The following is a 25478-nucleotide window of genomic DNA, read 5'->3' as shown; positions in this document are numbered from 1 at the left end:
GTTGACTATTTTACCAGCTTAAGTTTGGCAAGTCTGGGCTTTCCCCTCAACTCAGGTCCTGTAGCAGGGACCTCTCACTGGATCCCAGCACGAAGCACAGATCGAGCAGGCTGGACAACCTGCTACCCTTGGGCAGCTCTTTCCAGTAGCTTAAAAGTTGTTTTAGTAGTCAAGTCCAAGTGCTATATTTATAGTGACCCTTACAAACCTATAAAGTAGGAAACCACAATGCCTCGTTGCATCAGAACAGTGAGGATCCTTAAAAAGCCCAGGCTTGATGCTGCTGGGTCAGAATTAGAGAAGTCTGCACGAGAGAAACTGCAGAAGGCAGCTTCCAGCAGGGAGCTACCGTCCCCATGGGGTCAAGTTTCTCACATGGGATCAAGAGCCATCGGGTCCATAAATGAACTTACAGGTGGCTTAAAGGAACTGCAGGTAATGGACCTCTGTGTACATCAGACTAACAGTGTCACGCAAAGGGAGTTTTTTTTCTTCTGTCATGTTTACAACTACACAGGGTTGCACTACGTTATGTGCATTTGTACATTATTTTGAGACTTAAAAGAAAAAGGGGCAATCAGCTTTGGCTCCACTTTGTTATTCCAAGTGGAAGCTGCAGAAACTGGTCAGAAATGCTCGGTTTTGTGAATAAGCAAGATTTGGTTATGAAAAAATAACTTGATTTTTTTTTTTTTTCCAGCAACTTTTAGACTATTTCTGTTGCTGAGCTTTAAACTTAAACTTTCTATGCTGGGGCTCGTGATGGAAGTAAGACGACGACACACTACCAGAGTAGATACAAGAATTGGCCAGGGCCTATCTACCCCTTCTCACGTAACACAAGGGCTAGCGAACATTCAATTAAATTAAAAGTTGGAAATGTAGAATTGAAAGGAAAAGCCTTTTTATATAACATAATTAATCTGTAGAACTCACTGCCACAAGAAAACATTGAGGCCAAAACCTATTAGGATTAACTAAAGATTAGGTAATGGATAACTAGAACATGCTCAATTACATTGGATAGGATTATAAACTTCACTATCCAGGACGTGAATTATCCTCCACAGCTAGGAGCAGAAAGGAACTCCTACTCTGAATGGTAATTTTATAACTGTTTTCATGCTGTCTTGTAATTGCTCTCAGCTAGGATCCCAGACAGATCTGTAAAAGCAACTGCTCTATTCCCAATGGCTGCCACATCCCAGAACGGAGCAGCTCCTGGACTGGACCACAGTTAAAACCTTTCTTGACCCAAACAGCAGAGCACTCCAGCAGCAGAACAGAGATCGGCTGCTCTAAGCACTGTACAGCCAGCTTTACAGCTGGCAGGTGGCATTCCCTCTGATCTCAGAGCTGGCACTGCCAAACGAAGGATTTGTGCTGACTCACAGGAAGAAAAATTACTGTAAGGTAACGGAACTATTCAGGCATCCTAAGAAATGTAGTATTTCCAGATCTACAAATTTGCTCTGGCTTATTGATGCAAACGGAGCTTCACTTTCCTTCATTAAAAACAGCATTTCCCTTTACTGGAGTCCATCAGAATTGGCACTGGATAACACAGTATTTACTCAGCTACTTCTCTGGTTCACAGATGGGTGAGGTGAGTTGCACAATGCTCCGTTAACACATCAGTAGAGGAGCAAGGACAGCACTGGGTCTGAGTTTGTTGTTACTTACACCTGAGCTCCCTTAGAATGGATGACAGCATCAGCAATCAGAATCAGGCTGCTTATAGAGATGCCTGCTGCCCCAAACCTCTCATCCTAGAAGCAACTATCCTTGGCTGGAACACGAGAGAATGGAAGATCTACCTGAAGATGTAATGCCTTCCACTTTAAATATGCAGCGTAAATAATATGGGAGAAAGTCACAAGGTTTAGAATTGATTTAATCAAAATAGAACTCTTGTTTCCTGGAGGAAAAAACAAAACACTGTAAAAAAAAAAAAAAATACAAAACCAATTCTTGCTTCTCCAGACGAAGAAGTCAAGGTAACAGTAACTGTTCAGTACTCTGGTAGGTAAAATCAGCTCTGGATAAATTAAAAAAAAAAATAGCTTGACGTACACAAAACAATATCCAATTTCTTTTCCAAAACCAGGCACAGTTGATTGCATAATGTAACGTTTACTCTGCAAATGAGTAAAGGATGTAGGCGGTAAGTCATGGAAAATCTGAACTGAAAAATGCAATGCTTTCCTCACTGGGTACTTCATGACAGCACCGTGTGCCTCAGAGTCAAAGAGGGTTCTTACAGCAAGCTCCATATATTAAGCTAGAACACTTGTGAAATGACTTGGGAGGAAAGGGTTTTAAAACAAAGAATACTGTATACAAAATCCCTGATCATAAATATTAAAGCTGTATCTGGTACTGAACAGCCACGTACAATGAAAATGTTGTTTCCAATTTAAACGTCTATACAGATGAACGATAATGCTTCACTTTCCACCGTTTAGATCTCATTCGGAAAAAAAAGTACATTATCATTAAAAATAAGGACGATGCTACATACAGTACAACACACAGACTCATGTCTATGTTGGAAAATCCAATCCCTAAGAAAGATACAGACTGCCTGCTCTCTTCACGGTTAACCAATTCAACTGCATTTTTACCTCTGTCTTTTACAGGTCCATGATTCCCTATTAGTTTATCTAACACCTTAGATTCTGAATCCCGTATGTTTTCTTGGTCCAGGATGTTATTTTCTCTGTTTCCACTTGGTTTCTTCAGTAGATTTTTGTCTTTTACCTCCCTCATATCTCCCAGTTCAGTTTCACTGGCATCAGTCTTGCTTTCAGTGTATTTATACAGAATATTTTCACTGTTATAGTGATACTTCATGAACTGTAGAACATGGTCCTCATTCCAGCTGTGTAATCCTTTAATTTCTTCATGACATGCAGGACAAAGGTCTGGAGTTGGCCACTGAACTTTGGGAAATTTGGGGTCTTCAGTCAAATCTCCTAATTGACAGGAGGGAAAAAAAATCAGAAGTGAATGAACTAGGAGAAGCGAACCATTGGAAAACATAGAAAATATATTTCACTTATAAACAGTGAAGTTAGCATAAAAAGCCATCACAATAATGTTTGTATTAAACTAAAGACAATCGCGAACAAATTAGGAAATTCATGAGTTTCCTTATGGATGCTTCCTCTTTCCCTTACAAACACAATCAATTATTTTCCTTTTCTCTCAGTAAAAGCTGCAGCATTCAAATTCTAATGCAACCGGATCCCACAAGTGCTATGTTTTTAGAAGGCATGAAAACACCACCATCTGGGCCTTTCAGGGGTTAATTTGAGTTATGGTTCAAAACAAACTGCTCTTTTGCTCTCGATACTCTTTAATCTTGAAGCTTGGTTTGCAGAAAGCCATTTCAAGGCCAGTGACTTGCAGTTATTTTCGTGTTTCTATACTGTGAACTACTCCATCATAAGCTTGCTTTTTCATAGCTTGTTTCATTACTATAGCAAACTATTTCCAGTACTTTAAAAACCATTATCATATTTAAGGTGTATTTTTCTGTTTGCTTTTTAGCATTTAAACATAACACTACCTTGAACTAGATCTCATTTTAACATTTCAGTTGCTCATAGCTCCGGCCACCGTTCTGTCTTGGTGGCAGAGCTGAACGCTGTAGCTAGTGTTTTTGTTTTATACTTTGCTCTAACAAAACCAAAATCTTTAAAACACTTTTAAAACAAAAATCTCTACAGCACAAAAAAGCTCATTTATTTGTTATCAGTATACTAATGCTTAAAATATCTGCAAAATAAATATAGATTCTTATTATTTTTATCTTTTTAAAGGCTGGAAACTTCTCCAGGATTTTGACCAAAATATTGTTTAAGGATCCGAAGAATAATTAAAATTGTCTCTTTGGTATTTACAAGCAAAGAGCAAGTTTGCAATAAAAGTCACTCACTAAATCAATTTGTCTCAGTAGAGAAAGCAAAAAACAAAACAACTTGTGGAATGATTACAAACAGAAAACTTACTGTATTTCATGTTCCCCTGCCAAAAAGAATGCCATAAATTTTGTACACTTTAAAGCAACAGGAAATAATTAATTAGGGCAGAACCATACACAACAGTCTTAAGGCCCACACTTAAAGGTTGTGCCAAGGCATTTTCACGGACCAACCATTATTTCTCATCAGAAGCTACATATATTACTAGAAATACAGATGCAGCTTTTAGGGATTAAAATAAGTCACTGTCCCAAAGAGAAATTTTAGCAAACTTAAAATGCATAATTTGACATTATTATTTATTCCAGTATTTTTATACTTCTTACTAAAAGGGTATTTTAGCCAGCTGCTGCATTATTTAAATCAATATCCATGCGAGTTTTCCAATAACTTAATGTTTAAATTAAGTTCATTGTTCCACCACTTAGCAACTTCAAGTCAGCAAGACTACTTTTTTCTGTGTTCAGCCTGGCAATAGTAACAAACATTAAGGGGGATGATTTTATTTAATACCTCATCGTGTTCTTCTTTCTCTTTGGAGAAAGGAGACAAACTGTTTATACACACAACAGTATTTAATACTTCATAAATCGTGGGAATTCAGCTTAACCACAACATAAACACAATATAGCATATTTAAATTGTAACTAATGCTACATTACACAGATCCATAACAGCAGACAGGGATTAAGTGCAAAGAGAAACCAATTTTCTTTAGTGCTTTAGTTATTTGATATCCCCATAACTGAAAGGATTAAATACAACACAGTATTTTAACTGTATTTTTAGTCTAGCTGAAAACATAGCAATTGAGGGGGGGAAACAGGTATTCTTCATAGTAATTTTATTTTATTCAGTTGTTGATCCACTAATAGCTTAGGCTCTTTTATCCTGAGAAATCCTCCTCTTCAATTATCACCATTTTCTGTACAGCTTCTCTCCAGAAGAAAATGAAGAAATTTAAATGGCTATTAAAACTTTTCTAAACTGTAATGGAAATAAATTTAATTATTTCTATCCACTAAGAAGTAACTTAACTTTTTTGCTCCTTTCTGAAGAGACTTTTGATTTGTACTTCAGAAAGAAATCACACCAAGCAACAGGTGAAATTTCAGAAGAAACAGTTTCTTTGTGAATGATGAAGATTTTTCATTGTATAGCATAAGAGATGAACTGCACTACTGGAGCGTATCTCAAATGTATGCATTTCTCAGTCACTCTAAAGGTACCATGTCGGTCTTTGGAGTTACAGCTGCCCAGGACACTCTGTTTTGCTCTGTACACAAACATCCTTAAGGTTGGTAACTTTGTACACCAGTGTAAACATGGAGTTTGCCTTCTCAAGTCAGAAATTAATAAAGGAATGTTAAGCAGAAATAACAGTTACCATTGTTTTAAACTCATGTTACAGAGTATAATTTGATAACTATTTGTTCAAATATAAACTGCACTGTATAAAATGACATAGCCTTGTCTTTCAGACACAGCTACCTTGGGTGGATTTTCCTAAGCAAGGTCTTCCATACCTGCAAGTCTGTTATTCACTACGTTGTGTTTCTCCCAGAGCCAGAGAACAGCCTTGTCTAACGTTTTAACAGAATCCATGGATTCTTTAGCCATTTCCTCAAAATGCTGAGCACAAGCCTTGCATCCAAAGAAGTGATGAATGTATCTCCGCATGATCTGAAGTACTATTTGGGGATTGTCTTCAAGACCTAAAAAGACAGATGACATGCATTTAGCACCATCTGGACAAACATAGGTTCCATATGCTATGCGTAACGTACCTAAAAGTAGGAAAAGGAAAGGAAACGTTGCTACCTTTTCATTCCATGCGTATTTACACCTTCGATGTAAAAGCGATGAAAAGCTTCACACATTTCTTTGAAGAAATACCCCTCCCCAACAAAATACATTTTTTAATATCTTTCCTGAGTAGTCAAGCTGAGACATCTATTTATTCACTACCAAATAACTTGGTTTCTAATACAGAGGCTAAAGGGATCTCAAACAGTATCTTTCAGAACAGTATGTTTTGAAAGACTGGGATATCAGACACCTACAAGTGAATTATTTCCAACATACAGAGGCTCAAAAATGCTAAGAGTGACAGTGCTACTAAAATGTGGAGTAACTACTTATACCAGTATGTTGCTATGTATTTAGTCCATTCAGTTGTGCTTAAAGTTGCCCTGAACAACATGTTAAATACAACAGCTAAAAGGCCAAATATTCCTATTAGTGACATGTCTCCTACAGAAAAGTATTTACAAGCTGAAGGGGAACTTACTTGGACAAATGAGCATCAGACTAAAAAAAAATTCTCAGAAGCTCGTAAGTACATTTTGAAATTGTTAAAATATGCACAGTCCATGCTATCTATATTACACGTAATTCTTCTTGAAGTAGAGACTTACTTCAGTATCTTGCCCAATAATTAAATTAATACGTTATGCATTCACCATTAGGTGCTGAAGTTATGGTCAGTTTGCTACCAAGAAGCCAAGAGTCAAAAACCCTCTGAAAAATATTTCAGGAGATACCTGTGATATCCATCTGTTCTGTCATAACCCCAAGGTATTACAGAGTACCAGAATCTCATTACGGTTATTAATGGCACAGCTTTTCTGGCTGGCACTGAGCGCACACACCTAATAGCTATTTAGCAACAACTGAACTTTCAAGTGCAACTCAGGAATTCCTCCTAAAAATAAATACAAACACATTCTTCTTTCCGTAACATCCATATTCTTACACTAATAATATGAGAAAAAAAAAAATGGTGATTTTATTCAGAAGCAGGCTGAAGTCTTTACAGATTGAGGACTTTGTCCTGGACCTTTATTGTGCCGGCAGGTAGCCCCTACATCTATAAGTGACTCAAAAATAGTGTTATTTGCTAAAATCCTGACCTTTAATTTCTGTCTCAGATTTTCTGATTTATGCTTAATTGATCTAATAAATTGTGTCAAAATGTATTTACAAATTCCTGTGTTATCTCAAAAACAATTGTCAACAGAAACACATTTTCTGATGCAGTGTCCTGGATTGAACAAACTCCTGACTGCTGTAGCTGAACACGTCTCCCTAAAAGTAATTTGCAATACAAGTTTTACAGATTGCACAGCAAGGGGTTACAGAGCTCACTGTCCTATTCTGGTAGCGAATAACAAACTCTAGTAGCACATATGCCCTCCATACAAGCATTATTTCTTCGAAAAAAAAAATCCTTAGCAAAACCTATTCAAAACTATCAGAATATTTACCTGTTAACTATGTAAGAAATGTATGCAGATCGTCGTAACGCACCTTTATTTAGAACAGTGACATTGCAGTCTTAAACACGGGGGTAAAAAGTCTTTAAAACCATAAAGAAATCATAAAAAGCAAACAATCTCTACTCAGACATTCAATATCTGTGATTGAATAGGCATGTATAAATAAAAGCTATGAGATTAAAGCAGATTAAAATACAGTATTAAAAGAAAGGCTGAAAAATAATTTTATAAAGTTGAAATGAATTTCAGGCCAAATAGTTTTATCACATATACTGAATATGAATTTAGGAAAAAAAACATTAAAAATAACTACCAGCAAACCACCTCTTAAAACAGATATTTGTACACAAATTTAATTATTCTCCTGTGCAGCGTTACATTCTTGAAAGTTCCCTCAAAGTTCATTTTCTAGGGGAGGCTTTCTAATTTAGCAACAGATTAAAAAGAATTCAGATATATTTAAAAAAAAAAATCCACAAGCCGGTCTTATTCATACCAATGGATCCTATTAACTGAAAACACATTTCATACAATTAAGTACACCTAGGATGTGATTCCTGCAACGATTTTATCCACCCTCTGATAGGAACAATTATACTTTAAGTTCCTTTGGATTCCGTTATGCTGATCCCACTGCAGGTTCAAATTACACAGGTCAACATTAAACCACATCAAATACAAAACAATAAAAACATTATATCAAGAAAGCCACAGCAAGTCCACATGGCTAGACTCTGCAAGCAGGGGAAACTATCAAGAAAAATACATCTGGTTTAAAAAGAAAACAAACAATTGCAAAATGGCTCATTTTGTTTGTTTTTCTTTTATCAGCCCAGAGATGAATCTTCTATTAACATCTGCCATGTATCATCGTGTAATCCTCCTTTTCTCTTTCCTCCCAAACTACAGCAATTCAGGGTAACCCTAATCTTTAAAGTGGACAAGAACCATAAAACCCTACCTGTGGTGGGAAGGATTAGGGAGTACATCATGCTTTTTAGTAGATGGGATTTAAACAAGCAATAAGGAGAGGAAAACCTCCCAAGACATAATCCGACAGTCTCAGACTGACCCAATTCTTTCGCCATAAGAAGTGATCATCACATATCTGTCCCGATTTAAATCAATGCTTAAGTGTGCCGAAGAGTTTTCAGGTTCCACAGTGTATTTTTAACTTCAGACTGACTAAAGCTCACAACTGAGACATGGAAGCAATTTAAGATGCAATTTTGCATAGTTCGATATTAAGAACATTTATAAATTTAATTAGGACAGTTTGGGCAGTTCAAACAAAAGGGGGAATTTAACTTATGCATGATGCTGTTGAACAGCTAATATATCATGCAGCACAAAAAAACTGGTGTGGCAGAGCACAGCATAACTTAAAGGGATTCAACCTACTCTGCCAACAATAACAAACAAACAAAACAAACAATAACAAAAAAACAGAAACAAAAATCGTATACAGGATGATTAGCTATTCTCAAACTCCTATTTTGCAGGAGGTTCAACATTAAGAATTTAGAGTTTATCACTGTGATTGCAAGTAGTGCTGGACAAATATATGTATCCATAATTTATTTTTTTTTTTAATTTAATGCACAAACAACTAGAAAACCAGGTAACACTGTATAAAGCATTTCTTGCGAAAGACATCAAGCAGACTTTAAATTTAAGAATAAAAACAAAATTGAACTAAAAATCAAACAACGCACTGTCTTGACAAGTATAAAATAATATTGGGAGTGATGCTTTAGCATTTATAATTCTATTTTCATTTGTGCTAAGATGACTAGGAATCAATACCAGAACGTTAACAGTTTCAGAAGACAATGCAAGTCTAAAAGAAGCGATTTTACTAAGTGTTTGCAAAGAAGTGAATACATCACACTGCACAGATTAAGGGACACTATCTAAATTCATCTGAAAACAAATGTGTCATGACATTCTGTATTTATGAAATACAATTACAGAAGGATTAGCTAATGGTTATGCAGTTTTTATAGCTACTAAATTCTACGGTTACATCTTATTCTTTTCAAATTAATAGTGCCACCTCAGATAACAATCTTCTTCCCATTTCAGATAGTTCAGATTTTTTTTATTTTTTATTTTTTAATAAAAAACCTACTCCCCTCTCCTGTTTTCTTACTCGCATCTTTAGGGCAACATATTTTATTTACCACATTTCTAAGCAAGGACAAATTGACACACTTTCTTTCAAAGGCACCACAATAAAGCTATGCTCTGACCCCTGCTGGTACAAAACTGAAAACTAAGCCTCAAAAGCCACTGTCCATGAATGTATTAGTTGAGAATTGAATGGATTAAAGCAATCTTTTCCTGTAGTTTTTCTATTGCATAGCAGAACTGCTACACACTTATTTGTCTTGTCCTTCAAGTGTCCCACATAACTACTGCTTACCTGTATTTATCAATGCTTTTGGTCGCAGCGCAGCTTGAACAGTTAGGGTATGAAACAGCTTCCAAAGGGAGCAGGTATAACCTCTCAGCTCTGGTCTGCTGCCCTGACATCCGACCCACTCAATTCTCTTAGTGAGAAATATCCCAGAAATCTGAAAATAATGTGTATTTAAGATATGCGCAGCTTTGGTACCTAAATTAACTTAAACAATTTTGGAAATGACACTTCACTACTGAACACAGCAAGTATGTTTAAAAGCTTCAAAGTTCCTAAAATATGCTTGTATTTTTGCATTTTTTTTTTCCACATGGTTACCCATAAGCTAGTTCACTACTGAATACCCAAACATACATTATACGCACTGGAAATTTCAGAGAACTTGAGACAGGCAAACTCACGTAGTCAAACACATACAAGCAATCCTGTTGCAGGTAGAAACACAACATTTCCACCTAAATAAAAGCTGTGTTTAAATAAGCTTAGTATTTTCATGGGACATCACTTTTCAAAACACAATGCATCCCCTCTCTTATTACAATGCTCAGTCCAGAAAAGAAAGGCCCAACCCCAAAGGATAAAGGCTTTGAATTCTCAGTTGAAATAGGGAGGAAATATGCCTCTTATACATTCAGTACATTTCCAGATCAGCCCCTAAGTTTTTCAACTAGCATTAACAACAATGACAATTCCTCCTGAAATTGAGGTGATCCAAGTATAAAGGACAGTAAATTATTCTCTGCACTTGTTGTTAATGACTTCATGCTTAAGGCAAACAAATTGTAACCTTGGAACAATCCTTAAGTCTGAGATACTCTGATGCACCATTACTAAACTCATCCCTCTTGCAAGCACATTACATGATACTCAGTGTACAATCACTGGTGTTAAACCTACCAAGATGCACATCAGAAACGTCCGATTAGTCTGGCAGAGTATATTAAGTAGCTTAACTTGTAAAGATTTTATTTTAAGCCCAGTATGAAAATAAAGCACACACATACTACTGTAAATAGAGTTACAGTATCCCTGGGCACGACAAAAACTCTGCATTACTCGGCAAGATCTAAGTGACTTACAGTAGTAACATATTCACAGGATAAGATGTAGAATTCATTTTTATTTCTTCTTAAAACAAACCCACTATTTACTATAAATGAAATCTAGTGCAATATTTTTAGTTTCAGTGACTTATCTCTCTGCTTCCTAGAACACACATTAAGTTTCTAAATTTCAGATGGCAACCCCTCTTAATAAGAAGACAGACAGAAATTAACTTATGTGCAAAGATGGCCCTATCACATCGCTTTGCATTACCAAACTGAGATGGGATCCCTGGCAAGGACTATACTGCAACAGGAAATTAAAGAGTTTTTTTGTTTGTTTGTTTTTGTTTTTGTTTTGTTTTGAAAACTCCTCAGGAATAGTGCCCATTTCAATGGGTAAGTTTCTCATCTTCTAACTCTGACATTCACTCAAGAGAAACCTGCTGATAGGAGGCAAAGCAAGCAAGGCTAACATAGAAATTTTTGCTGGAAATCTTGCATTTGAAACTGACATTGGTGAACATGTATATGTTAGTGATTGCTTCCTCATAAAACAGACAGGATTGTGGGCTTCATTTCTCTCATTTCAATTTCTTCATGTAGATTTTTTTTTCTGGTAATGACTTCACTTTATTTTCATTTTAACCTTCTTATAACTCCATTATGACTGAGGGACCATCAGTAAGTGATGTCTTAGATTTATATAGAATCTTATCCTTTACTAATGCTGCATTTGTGTGCTGGAAACTAGTAACAGCTTACCCGCATTTTGTTGTTGACCAGATCTAGAATAGCATCATAAGGGATTTTGTCTAATGGAAGGCTCACCAGCCACTCTTGCAAGGTCTCTAACAACTTCACCACAGGCTGACGGCCAGGAAAAAGCTGGGGAAAAAAAAAAAAAAAAAACAATATTTTAAAGCACAAATCTCATTAGCCGCAAGACAGCTTTCTATTTATTGACACGTCTTTTTCTTGTATTCAGTAAGTTTAACAGACAAGATTTTCTTTGTTATGTGCAAATGCTTGTTCTGTTTACCAGTAAAAAGCCATCTCACATTAACTTGCTTAAAAAATTAAGCATGCTGCTTTCGCAAAATGTTAACCACTATGAAGTTACTCAATTTCAAGCAGAAATGCTACAGAACGACTTTTGCCAGATTACATAAACTTTTGTATTAAGGTAATTCAGCAGTGTATAATTCAAGACGGAGCATAAAACCTGAGTGAATTAGAAAGGCTAAAATCCTTTCTCACTCTTAGAATATTAACGACAAATATGGATTCTTACAAAATTTTTGTTCAGACTTCTGATTCTGACCATTTCAAATCTAAAGGGTCCTAATACAAATCAGTGGGCATCACAACTGAGAACTAAGAGAAAAGCCTTACACAAGAGAATGCAAATAAAGGACAGAAACCCTCACTTGTATAATGGCAGTCTGGAGATGAGCATGCAACTAAAAGACAGCATTCCCTATTTATACACTAATAGCCAGGGAAGCAAATGACATAAGCTGGCCAGGAGCCATCAGGAAGAAGAGAGGATGCTTTAGGGATAATATGATAGAAAGATTACCACTACACTTTCTTAAAGAAATGAGGCCAGCTAGAGATTTCTGACCTCTGATGGCTGCAGGGGGGCAAGAAACTGTCTGACTGATAAATCCAGATAGTTGGGGACAGTTCATATAGCCCTTATTATTCCCTTAAACAGCTATTGGTTCATTTTATTTAAAATAAAGCAAAGCATTAGTTGCTCAGTGACACTGATGACTTCAGTAGGCTGATGTTGGAAAAAAAATAATTTAACTTACATCACATACATTACTTACATTATCCCTTCATTCAAGTATAATGTGAGCGTCTTCATTTTTGAAGTATTGTACCTCAATTATATTCAAAATTTAGACTGACATTAGAAATATCTGTGAATACCACACTGTTTGTCAAGCACGCACTAATAAAACCCAAAATTAAGAAGTGAAAAACATTTTCAATCTCATCGAGTTAAAATAGCTATTTATCCTGAAAATCTGATAAAGACTATTTATAGTATTCGTTCAATATGCTGCAGACTGCTTAAAAATTTATCTAAATTTGAGCCCTCGAAGATGAAACTAAGAAGTATTGCAGCCCTTTAAATATATCAGAACCGTATACAGTAACTCAAAAGCAACACTTAAAGAAATCCACAAAACTATTTTTAAGCTACTGAGGAAGTAGATACTTAAATATATTCTGAAAGACATTTTGAGAGGCTTACATCACGTAATAAATTTTATGTTAGTCATTTTTTTGTTAAAATAATCAAGGACCAGAAGTGCATACCTTGGCAGCGATGGTAACAAAATCCTTGAAGGTCTTTAGCTCAGCTCCCTCAAGCATCTTGTGCGTAGCAAGTTCTACCCTAAGCAGGTAATGCAATCCTGATTCAAGGTCAGCCATGTACAGCTTAGATCTGAAACACACATATATAATGTTATGAAGTGGCAGGTTTCTTTCGCTCATTTTCTCACCAGTCATGAAGGTAAAATTGATATATAGTAAGGTGTCATTAAAACCTCAACATTTGCCACTCCACAGTGATTGCAGTATATCCTATGGCATACATGGAAAGATACAGCAGTTACTTCAGGTGCTCGGTATGGTGAATGCCAAATTCAATGAGTTTCACTGTAGTCTTTTAAAGGAGTAGTTTTATGTCACTTTGTTCTGAAATGAGGCGAATGAAGCATAGTCACACAAGAATTTCTTTTATAATTGACTAAACTTTCATCTCCCAGCCAGTTTTACTTTGTAATGAAATTATAACCCTGCAATTGTCAGCAAGGAAATAGCTAGTGTAAGGAAATTATAGTTTCTCTTCAGGATCTGGCAGGAGCAGTAAAATGACATGCTACAAAAGAAGGGAGACTCTTGCTTAACACAAAGATGATTATACACAGACCAGAAGTGTAAACAAGACTGAGAGGAAAAAAAAAAAAAAATAAAATACTGAAAGCCCAGTAATTTGACCAATGAATCACTGCTCACGATCACAACAGTTACTTGCATTTAGAAGAAGCTGTAACCTCGGTGCTGGAACTAACTCACCAGTGTTATCTGAATATACTGAGAAATGGACTAAGTTGAATCAACAGCTGAAAGCATTGCTTTCCGTATTAAGCATGAATGCCTTTTATTTTATTCAGCAGAAGAATGAAGATGATTAAGTAGTGACCAACCTATTCAGTTCAAGGTGCATCACCTGTGGTGGAAAAAATTTTTAAACCACACTAGAATTTTATAATAAATGACAGCGCAGTTTCCTATGTGGCAAGAAAAAACTGCAAGCAAATTTTAATAATCAAGCATTGATCTGAATTTCAAGATTTGAACATCAGTATCACTTACTTATCAAATTCTTTCCACTGCTTGATTTCTGTGCTTTCCTCTTTGTTTTCTTTAACAGGTAGCTCAAGTGGCAAAAGTAGTTTCTTTCTTACACCTGGCAGCGACTTTAAATACGAAGAAAAGGAAGACCGAAGAGGCTTCACACTGCATATAAATGAACAAAGTAAAGATTACTTTTCATCTCACATTAAAAGAGCATCCAAGGCAAATTAGTAAGTTTATAACATATTCACTTTGTTTTCCATTTTACAGTTCTGGTATGCATGATGTTTTGCTAAAAAGTGAAAACAAAACTGTTCAATTTAGGAACAGTAATAAAAAAACACTGGGATTAGTAGTTTGAAATTCCATACAAATTAAGAACATCAGCTTCATCGAAATACCAGCTTGCCTTATACAGACAAGCTTACACATACAGCTTATATGTACAGCTTGCTTTTTGACTTAGAAGCAAGGTTTTTAGAGCTCTGATGTGTCATTATCTTTTTCCGTTTCTATTCAAGCATTTTCCTTTCAGGCGCATTACAGTAATAGGTTAAAGCTATAAATAGGCAACAGTGGTAAGCAAAAGTAATACTAGGTCTCTTATTAAAAAAATATACATAATACTAAATGCTTTATGAAGAACTACCAGCAAATTTCATTCAGCATATCAAACTCAAAAAAAAACAAACATTTGCCTAGAGCTTCCATTTCCAGTAAGAAGCACTACTTCAGAATAGTCTACTTAAAAGTAAGTTTTGTCAGAAAATAATCTTGTTACTGTAGCCAAGCATCTCAAGGGTTATAATTAACTGCCACACCATTTTGATTACTTTTTCCTACCATAATATGAAATCTTACTTCCACTGACAGAACCCATATCTGTGTATTTTAAGAGCAAACTGTGTAACAAGATCACTACATACACTTTAGTAATTGCTAGAATGCTCAAGCCAGGTGATTTTCAAAACACAAAGGAATGGAACACAAAATTTTAGTCCACATAATGTACTGAATACAAGCCATGACAGCATCATTACATACATGCAAAAAATGGTTATGAAATAACTTAATCTGTATGAAAGGAAGTTATAGCAACTGCTTTTATAGCTTCAATGAATTCCCTTATGTTCCTCTGAGACAGAAACTACTTACATGTTAATTAATCCACGGGACCCGTTTGGATGCACCAGATAGCACGAAGGGACTGAGGTTATACCAAGTTTCTCTAGAAAAGGCTTATCAGAATTCAGCGCTCTTTTTACCACAATGTTTTCATACTGGATCAAGTCTAAGATAACCTGTGCAACAGAAGGTAACAGTAATTATACATCCTTAAAGAAATATGGAAGACAAGACAGGTAAATAGGTCAAGTGCATCATCAAGCTGTTCACCAAGAAAGTGCATCTATGATCATTCCATGGACAGTAACAATTTCAGCTGAAGAAAACTTACTCTGGAAATTTACTCTTATCTTCCTTTTTTTTCTTGGTCTATCCTGATCTTTTCCCTTTGAAGTCTAACACGCAAAGAAAACATGAGAATGAATGATGAAGTGTCCTCATACACTTCAAAACAACACAGAGGATACTCCACAGGTATGTTTCATGTTACATATATAAGAGTTTAAAGGCAAGTTTTCATGAAGTGAAGAAACATTTATTCGGTCCCATCACTTTAGGGCATTCTGATGTCAAAGTCCATGACTTAGAAAATAATCAAGGGCTTAAAGTAACACAAGATTTTGCCTGGCAAGCCCTGTACTCTGTGGTGTCACAGCATCTAGCTGTCCCTTCAGCTATTTGTTTACCAATCCACAGCACAGACTGCGTATATGAGTAAGTGCCCATACCTCAGAAGTTCCAGTTCAGAGTCCAGCATCTTAGCTCAAAACATTCTTCATCACCTCTTTAAACCTGATGCTGGGGTTTTGCACTGGAGCAGCTGGGAGTGGGCACACATTTCTCTACAAGGTGTAAACTCTAGCAAATGGCAGACAAGGCAGAAGAGGGCGATAACGTAAGGATGCCTCAAAGATTTGCCAGGATTCAGCTATAGAAGTTCTTTGCCAACTACAGTCAGTGTTGCTCCTATGAACATGATGACTCAGTTTTAAGTAGTGAAAATTTTCCATTTAAGAAAAACAGCCTAAACACTCCTTTTTCCCTTATTACAATGTTATTTCCTGTTTCACTATTTAAAGTTAAAATTCTATATTACATTAGCGAATGTTTGTCCTTCTGAAAACAGATTCCATTTTCTGTTATTCAAATGATACTCAGCTTTTCCTGTAACAGAAGGTGTAAAATCAGTTTGACAAAGTACTAGAGAGCTTTACAGTCATCACCTTCTTTTTGGTAATGCCCACTTGTATCAACACAGCAGCTTCCAGAAAACAAATGTCTAGAAGCAGCCTGCTTCTCAAAGTGATTCTCATTTTTGGCAGCACACCCTCCACTTACACAACTCAGCCATCTCAGCATCAAATCTAATTAGAAACATTTCACACACATTGGATGTTTCTACACAGATTATGCCTAGATAATTGTGCAATTTATTTTCTTTACTTATCCTAGATCTTGGCAGCAGGAGAAAAGTAACAGTTGTCTAAGCTAACAGCAGGCTCATTAAATGGCAAAATGATGCCAAATCAAATATATTATTGGGGGGGTGGTGGTGGTGAGGAAAGCAAAAACCAAAAGACTTTCATTTCATCAGTGGCTAAGAGCTGTGAAAATTTTGTTATCATCTTAACTTAGAAAACAACATGTGAAAAAAAGAGAAACAGAGGTTTTAGATTAAGAACAGTTGAAATCTTAAGAGCTGTCCAGAAGAATGAGTATTACGAACAGTTCTCTAGCAGTAACAAAACACAACATCTGACAATATTTTTGTTGTGATCTTCCAGCTCTTCAAACAAAAGAATTATGCTAACAATGAAATTGAAATATTAATCTTCCTCCCGAGTGTAAACAGAAGTTAATATGACATTGTGCTCATTTGTAAGCAAGTTCCTTTGTGTAATTAAATACAACAGCCCTATGTAATCACTTGACTTTGTGATATCCCAAATACACGTGACCTGACCCTCATCATCCTTTAATACTGTCCTACAATCACAAACTTTTTTGCTTGGCTAACTAACGTAAAACTCAGCTGTGTTACGATAAAATTCATTCATACTCGTTATGTCATAAATCATACATTACCTCTCGCCCGACGTAGGAGTTATTACTTTCAACCACAACGGCAGTATAATGATTGCTGTTCTTGTCAAAAAGAGCAGTGATATCACTGGACCTTTTAGGAAAAGAAAAGCCATTTAACACAGGTAGAATGCCATAAACTCAGTGTTATCAATTAAATTTCTTTTTACCTGTCTTGTAGCAGAACTAGTAACAACAAAAAGCTTACTCCATCTTTAATAAGATCATCTACATTTTATTAAATTAACATAGCAAGAATACACCAGCTGTATTTTAAACACGGAACTTACAAAACTGGATCCAACGATGGGCAAGCAGGCGGTCTTGACTCTTGAGAATGGTTCTGTAAGAAGTCAATCATCATCTGGCGAACTGTTTGCAGCTCACGGTCTGCTCCTGCTCAGTACAGGTTACAAAAAGATGTAAAATCAGGAAACTATGAAAATCTGCATGTTGATAACTTGTTACCTTTCTCGTGCTTTTGTGTTGCATTTTTTTGATTTACATTTGGACTCAAAAACCGGGCATTACTATTTGGCTGAAGAACAGAGGATTTAGTTGTAGGATTTCACTTTAATGTTGAGATGAGATCGTATTTAAAAACTGTCAACCCGTCCCCAAATTTATAAAATATTAAGACTTTTCCAAACCTAGCCATCTGCCTGCCTTGCTGATTTTCTCTTACAACAATGCTTCATTCTAAATCCATGCTTGTTTTCACAGTAGTTGCAGTGGGAGGCTTCAGTGGCTTTTTTGCAATAAGGATATTCACCACGGATTTAAAACAGAGGTGTACCATTCTTACCAAATGGGCCAGGTGAGGTTACAAAGCCACAGAACAATATAAGGAAATAACTGAAGTGTGAGAACATTTTGTATGCTTTAAAAGAAAGAAATCAAAATGCAGAAGCTCTCACAAACGCCAAACATAACAGGTACAACTGCAGTCTAATTCTACATGAAGGGTTAATGGTGCAGGTGGTCCCTCTTCTGACCTCTGGCCTTTTGAATGTTAATCCCTTGGAAAAGACAACATTACTTTTGTCCTCAGACAAATCACCTCAAGCTGTGATCTTGTCAGACACACAGGATAAGCCTGGTTTCAGCTAGTCAACATCTGAATAGGGGTTCTCCCAATGAGATTCAGGATGCCTGGAAACTGGCTGACAGGTCAAAAAGCACCAGAGCCATGATTGATCAAATTGGAACTCATGCCCATGAGATTTGTTTGTTTGTTTGTTTGTTTTCCCCCAAACAATTATTATTTTTTTTTTAATAATCTAACCACTTGTGAACCACATTTCAAAACCTAAGAAATGTAAGCTTTTAAACAAAGGTCCGTGTTTTCACCTGTCTAAAATTCTGCCTGATATTTTAATACAGTAATTGTAACATCACATCTTAAAAAGCTTTTCAGTGTCTAGGTGTCTAAACTAATTGACAGGACAAGGGATTTTGCTAATTTTTTGACAAATTCCTGGCTGATAGGACAACTGCTTTGGGTATTGCTTACAGTAGAATAGTCTTACCTCTGGAATTTTCTCCAGTTGTAAACTGCTTTGTAAATGCTTTGAAGTACTATGTGGGGAGAAAAAAAAAAAAAGTATTATTTTCAAAGCAATAATATCAATAACTTCAATGTTTAAGAAAAAACGCTCAGTTTAGAAACAATGAAGCCTTCAAGAGTTTTCACAGCTCTGATCACAAAACACATATCTATTCCAGTCTTTACTCCTAGCCTGTGAGTTCCAAAGACCTGCTTCTCAACCACATGAGAGGAGCTCATCTGTCAAAGCTCTGATCTAACAATCAAGCAAACTTTCAGAGGAAAAATACCATAACATATAATTCATAATTGTTATCAATCTGTTACTGCAAACATTAACCCAAACTAAAATTGACCGATCACCAAATCAGTACCACAAACTATGTATACACTCAGAACATTGTATTCAAATTTTCTCAAATCCAGTGGTTAGACTGGATAGACAGTGGAGCTTGACTGCCTTCTGCTACTACAAAAAAAAAAAAAAAAAAAAAAAAAAACTTACAGTGTCTAACAAAGAGTATATTACAATTTATAACCGAAACTTTAAAGACCAAAAACAAACAAACCACATTGCTCTTTCTATCTGAGTAGAGCACCACAACTTCTGCAATAAAACCCCTACTGATCCTTCTTCTGTCGTAACAGTGCTCATTCAGCCCTCTCCTTCAATCACATTCTTCTAATGCTTACAGTTCAGTGTGATTATATGGACTGGCAAAGACAGAAGTTAAAAATTTTCAGATTCTAAACTGAGGACTGAATTCCTACTCCAAATAACTGCATCATCTGTCGCACTGAGTAAGAAGAACTTGATTCCATCTTTTATCAGCCCTGCGATTTTCTCTGCAAAATCACAGAAAAAGCCAAGATAAAGAACAACTGGTTCCATGCATTACTATGGACAAATAAGTTTGTTATGGTTTTAGTTACTATAAATGAACCATGCATCATTTACATACAGCAATATATCATGCCACTTACCCTAAAAGTTGGATAGTAGTGAATACCATATTCTTTACACGTCTCATAGTTCTCTTCTTCCCCGCAATCCAGCACACCGATCCTAATTGCAGACTCCCAATCTGGAAAAAATATATATATTTCTATTTTCAGCAGAAGTGATCAGAGGTGCCAGCTGACAGATCAGCCTGGTTCCCAAGGAAATCAGGCAACAGAACTCCAAAGATAAGCACGCAGAATATATTTAACTGAATAAGATGAATCCAGCAGTTACTCGTTTGCGTGGCCATCAATTACAAAACTCTAGTTTTGACGCATTTGGTATCAGGGTTAATTTTAACAAAAGGACTCACTAGCTGCTGAACTTGCCGTGTCCTCAGAGGTCTTCAGATTCACACTCACCACAAGGCTCCCACATTGCCTGCTGACCAGTATGTCCTTACCTTTTAGTACTTTCCAGGAGTACCTTAGAGATACTTCAGAAATACCTGAGTTTTAACCAGAGCGCTAAATGGCTGAGTTTCCTTTATAAATGTTTAATAACCACAACCACAAGAGTTCAAGTATTTCCATAAACATGCTTATATAACTTCAATAAAAGCTTTCAATTCATTCATAGCCTTTTTTCCTTCTCATATTGCCAGGAACTTGTCTTTTCGAGTCATGCTCCACTGCAGCAATCACTTTAAAGAAGACCCCCTCCAAGAGGCTCCTTGTACAGCTACTTTTTAAAGCTAAGCTGAATCAAGACAGCTGTGGGCAGAATTTGAAGATGCATCACAATTCCCCAAGATCAATAAAACATAAACCAAAACAGCACTAAAAATTAAATCTGCTTTTATAGCAAGGAGCATGAAAGCATCATCAAGTTCAAGATCTGATTCTCAGTTGTACGCCTAGCTGTGCTGGAAATGTAGCTTGACCTTTATTTGTCTTTGAGGAGGATGGGGCAGCTGAGGGGGAATTTCAGTTGTGCTCAACATGCCAACAGCTGAACAGGCACCAGGAGTGACTACAAGCATTCTAGAGCAGATGGGCACGTATTCACACAGACACAAAGGATACAACCGTCCATTTTATCAAACAAAATGCAAAATAAATAAAACTTCGGCTTCTGGGTATCTATCTCATTCAACTTCCACCACTCCTCCTCCTTTTTCCACCTGTCTCCATCCTCCTCGGCAGGCTGAATAGCAGCTCTATGAACTGATGCAAATAGCCCACGTACAACAATGGAACGCATCTCCAGCTAAACACTTGGGTTAAAGAGCACCAGCTGGGATGTGTGCTGCTTAGCATTTGCTTCTGCTTAAAAAGGAGCTTCTCGTCTCTAAGGGATGTGGAAGTTGCTGGAGTACACAGCGTAGGCTGTGTAAGTTCACACTATCACTGCAGCATAGATTTGGGGGGTTTTACGCTGCTGAATTTTTAAATAGCATTAGCATTTTTGAAATAATGCATAACTCAGTTCTACTCGCTGCATGCTGTAGAGAGGGCAAAGGAAAATACCCATGGAGTTTGCTATTACGACAGAGTACAAGCGTTGTTGTAGCATTCAGAGCTCTGCAGGGTAGAACAATTAGCTTGGCCTATTCCACACGGAGTATGTTGTTAAATCTGAGAAAAATGTTTAAGCATACTGAAGGTTGCTCCAAATTTGTAACAAAAATGTAAGGGAAAGATAAAATTTCTGACAGAAGATACATTAGAGACTCCAAACAGCTTGACTAACTCACAAACTACAAGGAAGGGGCAGCTGAATGACACCACGTTAACCAAGCCCACTTCTGTTTATGCTAAACGAGTTCCAGCAATCACGTGAATACACGGGATAAATGAACTGACAATCCAGCAGGCTGGCCAACTGAAATGCTGCTCCCACTTGTTAAATGCTACAGAATACCAGCACACCAGCCGTAGTGCATCGCTAGGAACATGCTTCCTTGCACAAACCTTGCGTACTCCCTGCAGCACGTGTATTACAAGCATCGTGCTGGCTTCTGTTGTGACGTGCAGTCAGGGAGATCAGGAATACATCACAAGGATCCCCTCTTGAGTGCTAATTGAGAACCACGTATTTATTTAACACACAGGCTGCTTCCAGAATAAGGGCAAGGTTAAAATCCTTCCTCAACAAATAAATAAAGCAATTTCTAGGAGTTCCTGTATCTGGAACAACTGGCCAGGATTACTTCTGCATATAATTAAAGGGTTGCTGGATGTGGGACTTCCAAGGGTTTGTTACTTCTGCACAGAATTCCTGTCCACAGAAATTTCGGTGCATAGATTCAACCACCCTCTAAGATATCAAAAGTACAATTAACTAGAATGTCCACTTTGGACACTACCATAAAAAAACAAAATGTATGATTAGGAACACAGCAGCAACAACTTCAACCTTAAAGCCTGTCCAGAGAGGACAAAGTATCAAAATGAAAAATGCAAATTACACAAAAGTGAGCTCTGCTCCCATTTTTCAGGAGCATTATCTTTAAGCTTGCAACAATATTGCCAACGTTTAACAAAGGAGAAATGGACTAAAAAATAGTTCTATTAGCACGGGCCTTCTATTTAAGCAAAAAGTTGCACCAATTTAACTGATCCATACTCAATTATTAAATATAACCATAATGATTAAAGAATTTTCAGGTACAGTTGAGTCTGCATCCACAAAGATCCTTGAAACATCCCAGCAGGTGAGTAAATATTTTTGAAAAATAGATGTTGAGTCAGCGTATGTGGGTGAAATGTTTTTCAGATGCAGCCACCAATGAGAAGTGTGGCTGTTCTCAGTCTCCTGCTCAAACCCACCCATTCTGGTTTCGAGATGGACAAATAACGCCAATTTGCATTTGCTGGTCAGGCCAACATCCACAAGTATAAGAGTGCACTGTTTAAAAGAAAGTCTTTATGAAGACACAGACTATGGTAAATTGGCCAAAAGCAAATCAAATCAGAAGGTGAAAATGTGACAGAAGCTTATGCAAAGAAAGCAGGAAAAATACTGCTTTTATAAATAAAGAAGACCCATGGAAGTAATGAGTGTTTGAAAAGCCTGGAAACCACCAGTGCTCTGGGTTTCTTGTTTTTCTCAGTTTCTGCTCGGCAGTCAGCAGCCCCCAGCACATGACAAACTCGTCAGGGCCTATTTTTGGGTAGGCCTCCGTATCCTTACGTCTAAAAATGTGTATACCCAATACTGCACCTACGTTTCGTTTTAGACTTTGTTAACACTTTTCACACCCCAGAGCACAGCAGAAAAGCCAGAGCACTTCACTGCCCCTCAAAACAAAACCACATCAGCGCCTCAGAACCGCTGTCGCCATCCTGAGAGCGCCCCTTGGGTAAAACGTGATGCCCAGAGCACTTTAAAGGCCTTTTAGGACACCCATACTCTGCATGGCATTTCCCACAAATTCCATCTCGGGTCTTTTCCCCGCCACAGGCCCTGAATTTAACCAGGAGCTCAGGGACCCGCTTGTCTCAGATCCCCAGAAGGCGAAACGCTTCAGCGGGTGCCAGGACCAGCAGGCAGACACCACAAATCTGACTCACCGAGCTTGATTTCTGTATTTATTTATTTTTTATCTCTCCCTGTTCTTTCTTCCCCCGCTGCCTCCCAACAGTCACTTTTTATCTACAAACCTCCCAACCTCAGGGATTTCACCCCAAAACCTTCCCACCCCACCGCCCCCGTTGGGCCCCAGCGCTCAGGGCAGGCCCCGCCGAGCCCCCCCGCGTCGCCAGGCCCCGTGCCAGCCTCACACCCGTTCCCCCACACCGGGCCGGGCCCTGACGGAGCCCCCCCGGTGCCGGGGATGAGGGGACCGGGACCGGGACCGGCGGCGGCTGCGCCTCACCTTTAACGTCCCCGGCCAGCGCCCGCCAGGTGGGGGCGAAGGCGATGCAGTGACCGCAGGACGAGCTGTAGAACTGCACCACCCAGGCCGCCGAGGAGTTAAGCAGAGCCCTACGCACCGTAGAGGCCGTCAGCACGGTCAACGGGTCCTCCCCGGCCCGGTACAACCGCGCCGTCACCGCCGCCACCGCCGCCGCCAGCAGCAGCAGCGGCACCGCCAGCGGGCGGCCGCTGCCCGCCGCCATCTTGGGAGGCCGGCGGCCAGGGGGCGGGGCCCGCGCCCTAGCAACGCGGCCGGCCCTGGCAACGCGGCCTAGCGGCGGCGGCGCCCGCCCGAAGCCCGCGGGGGGGGATCCCCCCGCAAGGGGGAGGGGGGTGTTGCAGCCCCTCTCGGCCAAACGGGCTCTGAAAGGGTTAGGGGAGCGGGTGTTGTCTCGCCCGGGGTGGACACAGGTCCGCTGAGGGCCTGGGGTAGGGTGAGGGGGGGGGAGATCGCTCCCCGGTGTCCCCTGCTGCGGTGCGAAGCTGTGGGTGCTGTGTTGGGATGCGCGTGTCCCGTAGGGCTCCCTAAGGGAATGGGTGGAATGAAGAAGTAGGTTAAAGCAATGCTTTAAATGCTCGGTGGGTGGTTTTAACACGCAGGCGAACCGCTGCAGGAACAAATCGCGGCCTCACGGAGCCGGGCGCTGGGTTGAAGACAGCGCAGCCTCGCACTGAGCCGTGGCGGCAGGAGGGGGACAGCTCTCTTCAAAGCAGGAGCCGGTAAAAAGCTGCACGTAGGATGCTGTGAGTCTGACAAGCTGCTAGATGCTGTCCTTTACTTGAGATTGCTTGTGAGCCGGGAATGCATTTTAGCTCCTCGTACAGCTGTAGCCACAGTACGAAGGGCTCTTCTCAGTTGTAAATACAGGGTTAAGAAATTTCGTTACGTTAGCAGAGGCAGAAAAACAACAGAGAACGTCCCCAGAGGAAGAATTCAGTGGAGTTTAAGGGGATGACAAAAGGCTAACGTCCCCTAGAAGTTAATTCTTGCTTCCTTTACTCACAAACAGTACTTTTAATCCTTCAAGACCAAATAGAAAACAAATGAATCTAAATTCTTACTTCATGCACTCTGCTGTAAATTCAGAGGTGAGAATCTGGTTTATGATCATTTATGGCCAGCTGTACACAAACAGTGTAAGAGTAGGAATCTCACACGCAGTAAAAATCCTCTCATCTGAGAACTGAGTAACAGATTCTGCCACGTTTACCTATTTTTTCCCTGATTGCATCTTTTCTTGACCATTAATGTCTAAAGTTGTTCAGTCACATAGCTTTTGCATCCATATTCACAACACAAGTTATTTGTTTCCTTGTATTACGTTCCATTTGAGGGGTTTTCCATCTCTATTTTTCCTACCTTCTATAAGTAACAAAATGAGACGGTTACAGTGGTGGAATCCAAATACATTAAAGCAATGGAAAATCTTGTGGCAGCTGCTAATTAGGATTTTAAAATCGGCAGTGTGTAAGGTATTTTAGAGTGCATTTTATTCAGAAGAATTATTAAATGTGTGAAGATGAAAGAGATGGATTACAGGAAAATTAAATGTAGGGTTTAACTGAGAAATAATCATTTTCTATGAAAGATAATGACTCCTCTTGAGGCTAGTATCAAGATTTATTGACCTAGGAGGTTAATATTGATCAAAACCAAGGCAAACAAAATATTAGACCTTGAAGTAGAGTAATCTTGATATTGAAGTCTTGCCGCTGACTGAACAGGTCAATATATCTGGGTGCCAGAATCT

General features: G+C 38.3%; 1 protein-coding gene across 1 annotated transcript; it reads right to left on the bottom strand.

Annotated features, from left to right (window-relative positions):
- Window positions 1-1876: 1876 nt before the first annotated feature.
- On the bottom strand, window positions 1877-23930 carry QSOX2 (quiescin sulfhydryl oxidase 2; the record flags this gene model as incomplete). The annotated part of the gene is made up of 12 exons (XM_082775789.1): window positions 1877-2975; window positions 5513-5701; window positions 9690-9840; window positions 11495-11617; window positions 13064-13193; window positions 14129-14272; window positions 15266-15411; window positions 17321-17411; window positions 17608-17713; window positions 18847-18895; window positions 19848-19948; window positions 23687-23930. The coding sequence occupies 12 exons, from the start codon at window positions 23928-23930 to the stop codon at window positions 2425-2427; spliced, it is 2025 nt and encodes a 674-aa protein (XP_082631915.1). The 3' UTR covers window positions 1877-2424.
- Window positions 23931-25478: the final 1548 nt, after the last annotated feature.

This window comes from Aythya marila, assembly GCF_965140915.1.
Source record: "Aythya marila genome assembly, chromosome: 19".
In the NCBI taxonomy this organism is placed as follows: Eukaryota; Metazoa; Chordata; class Aves; order Anseriformes; family Anatidae; genus Aythya; species Aythya marila.
This window is presented reverse-complemented; position numbering and strand designations above follow the sequence as displayed.